The following is a 5903-nucleotide window of genomic DNA, read 5'->3' as shown; positions in this document are numbered from 1 at the left end:
GGAAATCCTTCTGCGTAAGGAAACTGGGAAAGTGTTAAGCTTTTTAGAAGGCCCTTCAGTGCTGTTCCTTTGACTGTGTTGGGAGAGAAGCCTTTGTCGAGCCCTTATCAGGGGGTTGCAGCACGGTTGCTGGGTCCATGGCAGAGGCCTTGGAAATGGGAGCCTGGGAGCCATTCCATACAACAGCTTGTTAATTGCTTCCTTGCTGGTTTGGAGGGGATCCCTTCACCCCCTGCCTGGTGCTTCCCATCTGCCTTTTTCTCCTCCTGCTGGTACGTTCAGAGGAGCAGCTCAGGGATGAGTTTGATCAAACTGAACTAGGGCAGCTCTCTTGAAATATTAATCTGTTTCCTCCTTTGATGACGCCGAAACACCTTGTGGCGTTCTGCATGGGCGAGCAGCGTCCCGGGTGACACCTCCCAGCTGAGGTTGAGCCAGTTCAGCTTTAATATGTGTGTGTCCGTTGTGTGCAGGCACTCGAGCTGGTGTCTGTGTAAGAGAACCTGCCAACAGTTATGTCAGAATGACTGTGCTTAATGGTCCCGCTCATGTGTTTGAAACCAGTCTGGGGGCATCCTCCAAAAAGCCTGTTCAGCTGATTAAAGAACTTGGACCAAATTTGTCATCTACCTATGAAACTTGGTTTAAAGTTTGTCTACTCCCCCAGCTTCAGTTGAAGTACTTTCTTGAGCTGGTGCAGGAAGTGGTGACTTCTGCTTCTGAAACTGTAAAGTTCCCTCTACTTGTTAGGACAAGCAATCAGATTTTAATGTATTATTTTTGTTGTTGTTGTTGGCAACCTGCAACTGTTACCCTGCACATGCCTGATCTCGTCTGATCTCAGAAGCCAAGCAGGGTCAGGCCTGGTTAGTACTTGGATGGGAAACCACCTGGGAATATCGGGTGCTGTAGGCTTCTGCCATAGTCTTTCGAGACTGGAGGTTGCCAACCATTCTTCAGTCTCGAAAGACTCTGGTATCGCGCTCTGAAAGGTGGTTCTGGAACAGCGTCTAGTGTGGCTGGAAAGGCCGATTCGGGAGTGACAATCCCTTCCACACTGGGAGCAAGTGCAGTCTGTCCCTGGCCTGTCTCCCTGGCTATGGGCCTTCCTTCTTTGCCTCGGTCTGTTGACCAAGTGCCTCTTCAAACTGGGAAAGGCCATGCTGCACAGCCTGCCTCCAAGCGGGCCGCTCAGAGGCCAAAGTTTCCCATCTGTTGAGGTCCAATCCTAAGGCCTTCAGATTTATTACTATACATCTTTTATTATATTATATTATTATATATTATACATATATTATGTATTATTATAATAATAATATTTTATCTAACGGTGGTCTTCAATCTTTTTTGTGTCACAACCCAAATAAATAATAAGACCAGGGACCCACTGTTGATCCCACCTTCCCTCCCAGGACTCTATCTGCCCACTTCCTGCCCCCTGTTCTGTCCTCCCAGCACCTTTCACTATAGCCAAATATTCTTATAAAAGACAACAGAAAAGGTTACCATGAAGCCTGGCGCTAGTGAAAGCTATTTCAGTAAAACTGCTAAGAACCTGAGCAGGACTGGGACACAGACTCCTGGTACCTGAAGGGGTACACTAGATGGGGTGTACCCCTGGTACCTGAAGGGGTACCCTCTGTACCTGGTGGTGCTCTAGTCTAGTGGTCTTCAACTTATTTTGGTCTGGTAAGTTGACACGACCCCCACCTGAGGCTTTGCGACCCCAAGGTTGAAGAATACTGTTATATAATTTGACCCAAGGAGCTCAGGGGGCCATGCATAGATTTTCACCCCACCCCACACCCATTTTTATCCTCGCAACAGTGCTGTGAGGTAGGTTACACTGAGAGCAACTGACCAATGGTCACCTGATGAGCGTCACAGCTGAATGTGTATTTTATTAATTTAAAAGATTTGTATCCCACTTTTCTTCCAAAAATATTGGGCACTCAAGGCAGTTTGAACCCAGGTCCGCCTGGTCAGGTCTGCCCCAGCATGCACTGCCTACTATAACACCACTCTATTAAATTTTGGGTTTTTGTTAGTGGCAAGGCTGTTGGGACAGGAACTGGAAACCTGGATTCAAATCCTCCCTTGGCACAAAACGTACTGAGTGATCTGGGGCTAAGGTCTCTCTTTCTTTCTGTCTACCTCACCTACACCACAGGATTGCTGTGAAGATACGAGTGGAGTATCCCAAGTATTCCATAAGAAAGGTTCTGCTGGATCAGGCCGAGTCAATCTAGTCTGGCATCCTGTTCCGCACACTGGCCCACCAGATGCTTTTGGGAATCCAGTATGCGTGAGAAAAAGGCATCCTTCTCTCCTGCCATTGCTTCCTTGCGGCTGGAGCTTGGAGCTCCACTGCTGCTGAACCTAGAGGTGGCGCAATGTCATTGTGACTAGTAGCCATTGATAGACCTGTCCTTCATGCTCCAGGCTTCTTAGAAGGGGATCTATATGTGCATGAGTGGAATATTACAAGACTAAGGGATGAGGAGATAAAACCCCCTCGTGTTTCCATTTTTACTCCCTTGCAGTGCTGTCTGAGGAGCCGGTGAACGTTGCAGGTCGGAAGTGCAGCACGATCTACAAGGGTTTTGCAGAGTGCCTCATCAGCCTCGGGGACAGCATGGCCCAGAGTGTGCAGCAGCCGGATGACGGCATCCAGGAACAGCAGGAGCTGGACACCATCTGCCGGTGAGTGCAGGATCCGTCCAAGGTGTATGTAGATTGGGATATTCAAGGCTAGGAACGAAAGGCAAAACCATCTTGTCTCTCCTGAATGGGACTTTTCAGGAGGGCTGTAGCAGCCTTGGGGAAAGGGGGAAAGATTTTCAGCATGAAAACAGCAGAAGTGAACACCCCAACCTCTGTGCTGCGGTTCCAGTCTGGGCTGAGTCCCCACACAACTGCTGTTGGAAGAAAATAATTTGTGGAACCCTCCTAAACTACACAATGAAGGCTGTGTCTAATCTGGTCACAAGTGACATAGATGAAGAACATAACATATGATCAAGGCTAAGGCCAACTAGAGGAGCTGCCCTGTGTTGGGGCAGACTTTACAAAACTCCTCTGTGCATAACCCACTTCTCATAAGAATTCTGTAAAGTTTGAAGTGGTCTTCAGAATTGGATGGATCAAAGTCAGAGACTGACTTTGGTCAGTGTTTGGGGGGGGGGAGTGTAAGATGCTACTGCAGTGGGTCAGAAAGGCATTGCCAAAAATGCCTCTGATGGAAGTAGGGGATGCTGTTCAGGACGTAGGAAATGTCATGGGGAAAGGCATGGAACAGGAAATGAGGGAGAGTAATACCCAGCTAAGATTTTGCAAATGGGTAAGATTTTGCACATCCAACAGGACAAAAAGATGTGATTGGAATAGAATCAGATACCTGAGAGCCACACTGAAGCCACTTTGGATTAAGCGATGATCTTGTCCATCCGTGAAGATGCTCAGAACACTGCAAAAGGTTCCCTTCTCTCCCTGTCCATCACTCTTGCAGCAACCCTAGAAGGATTTCCCGCTACAGGCAGAGGGTTTGGCTGTACGACCTTGTGGGTCCATTCCATCTCTGTGATTCTATGAATCCTCTGAGATTGCTTTGGCTGAGAGAGAGCAGCTGGCCCAAGTTCTCCCGGGGAGCTTCTTGGCTGAGTGGGGGATTGGAGTTGGACTAGAACTGGGGGAAACCCTGGTTTGACACCCTAACCCATTATACCATGCTGCCTTTCAGTGTTTATTAAAGCTTGCTGTGTGGTGAGTGTGTAGCCACAGTGCTCGAAAAGCTCAGCAAACGGAAGGGTGGCCCCAGGGTTAGGTGCTTCACTCAGGCACTAAGCAGACCAACAGAGGCAGCTCTGCAGGCCTTTTAATTTTTTTAGCTGGGGAGTCATAATGGAGCACATGGCCCTCTACTTGTCCAAGCACTAACACATGCTTCTTATGTGGAAATCTTGCTTGGTTCTCACTCGGGTTCCCCTTCTACAGGTCCTGGGATGATTTCCATATCTGTGCCAACCAGGTTTTGTCTAGCTGCCCAGAGGAGGCAGCTAATATCTGGGAGTCGCTCCGCCAAGAATCCAGGAAGATCCAGTTTCAAGGCAACCTACACGATCTGTGTAGCTCCCGCACGCAGCCGGCTGGCAATGGAAGGGCTTCGGATGTGGACGAAACCAACAAGGAGACCTTGCGGGGAGCAGCCTGGCTTGCCCAGCCCAGTCTTCTGGGCAGCCTGACTCTTGTGGCCCTACTTGCATTGGCATCCTTTGCCTAGGCTGGGAGCAGTGGGAGAGCCACTTCCCATATTGTCCACCATAGTACAGACTGGTGGCCCGATACTGCTCTGTGCCAGGACATGGGAATTGCTGAGTAGTTGATAGCAGTGCTTCATGTGTCCTGATGGCAGGGGCTCCGTGGTCCTCTGGGTGAAAGGGGCAGGAGGCGATGGACTTCCCTGCCCTATTCACAGAAGCTGGGCTGTGCTAATGGTGCTCCCCCTGTCCCTGTGTGCCCATGTCTTACTTGCTGGTGCCCTTGGCAATTCTAGTGCCCTCTTTTCCTGCTGTCACATTCCTTCATCTCCATTATCAGCTTCCTGGCTCTTTTTCCTCTTGTAATTGATGGTAAGGCCACACCTGGAGTATTGTGTCCAGTTCTGGTCGCCGCATCTCAAAAAAGACATGGTGGAAATGGAGAAGGAGCAAAAGAGAGCGACTAAGATGATTGCTGGGCTGGGGCACCTTCCTTACGAAGAAAGGCTACGGCGTTTGGGCCTCTTCAGCCTAGAAAAGAGATGCCTGAGGGGGGACATGATTGAGACATAAAAAATTATGCAGGGGATGGACAGAGTAGATAGGGAGATGCTCTTTTCCCTCTCACATAACACCAGAACCAGGGGACATCCACTCAAATTGAGTGTTGGGAAAGTTAGAACAGACAAGAGAAAATATTTCTTTACTCAGCGTGTGGTTGGTCTGTGGAACTCTTTGCCACAGGATGTGGTGACGGCATCTGGCCTGGACGCCTTTAAAAGGGGGTTGGACAAGTTTCTGGAGGAAAAATCCATTACGGGCTACAAGCCATGAGGTGTATGCGCAACCTCCTGATTTTAGAAATGGGCTGTGTCAGAAGGCCAGATGCAAGGGAGGGCACCAGGATGAGGTCTCTTGTTATCTGGTGTGCTCCCTGGGGCATTTAGTGGGCCGCTGTGAGATACAGGAAGCTGGACTAGATGGGCCTATGGCCTGATCCAGTGGGACTGTTCTTATGTTCTTATGTTATGTACCTTCACCCTCTGCCCAAGGAGCCTTCTCTAGGAATAGTGTCTCCAAACCACTGTCCTCCCCGTGCATATCGGTAAAAAGGCAATAAGAACATCAAGCCAAGCATCGTTGCCAAGTACTGGTGCTCCCCAGGGAGATCCAAAGATGTGGCTAGTCTTTGGGATTGAAAGTCACTCTAGCCTTTCCATCCTCCAGCACTTTATGTTTTGGACCAGGTTCAAGTACGAATGTACCTGATAAGGTGCACACACTGAGGATCTCTAATGGCTGTATATGCATACCCACATCTGGAGGGATGGGCACTTATATCTTGCAACAGCATATGCCTCTTCATTACACTGCCTCTAACGTGCCCTAGAGAGGCATATTGCCCAATTTCCCTGGGTGCAAATAGCTGTTTGTGGTTTTTAAAATATCTGCTTTCATTCCTTCATTTCTTGTAGAGTCTTCTAGTTTTGGGCACTTTGTGGCCTTGAAGGATGAAATGTCATCTCCAGCGGTACACTTTTTTAATTTTTGCTTTCCCTGTGCCTGGACACAGATGGCAGGGACCCTGGCTTGTGCATTTGGCAATGACTGCAGGACCTTCTGCTCATCCTTGCCCTGGCATCTCCT

General features: G+C 49.1%; 1 protein-coding gene and 1 pseudogene across 1 annotated transcript; both read left to right on the top strand.

The window, feature by feature from the left end:
* Positions 1–798: 798 nt before the first annotated feature.
* On the top strand, positions 799–915 carry LOC136660698 (5S ribosomal RNA; annotated as a pseudogene).
* Positions 916–1507: 592 nt separating this feature from the next.
* NRN1L (neuritin 1 like) lies at positions 1508–4279 on the top strand. The gene is made up of 3 exons (XM_066637980.1): positions 1508–1583; positions 2544–2703; positions 3994–4279. Exons 1-3 carry the CDS (start codon positions 1508–1510, stop codon positions 4277–4279), a joined length of 522 nt encoding a protein of 173 aa, XP_066494077.1.
* Positions 4280–5903: the final 1624 nt, after the last annotated feature.

The sequence above is a fragment of the Tiliqua scincoides genome, chromosome 9, assembly GCF_035046505.1.
Source record: "Tiliqua scincoides isolate rTilSci1 chromosome 9, rTilSci1.hap2, whole genome shotgun sequence".
Lineage (NCBI taxonomy): Eukaryota > Metazoa > Chordata > Lepidosauria > Squamata > Scincidae > Tiliqua > Tiliqua scincoides.
This window is presented reverse-complemented; position numbering and strand designations above follow the sequence as displayed.

Coding starts and splice junctions, on each gene's coding strand:
- NRN1L (XM_066637980.1), top strand. CDS start 1,508: ATGAAGCCTGGCGCTAGTGAAAGCTATTTCAGTAAAACTGCTAAGAAC. Junction 1,584..2,543: donor GACTGGGACACAGACTCCTG/GTACCTGAAGGG, acceptor ACTCCCTTGCAG/TGCTGTCTGAGGAGCCGGTG. Junction 2,704..3,993: donor GAGCTGGACACCATCTGCCG/GTGAGTGCAGGA, acceptor CCCCTTCTACAG/GTCCTGGGATGATTTCCATA.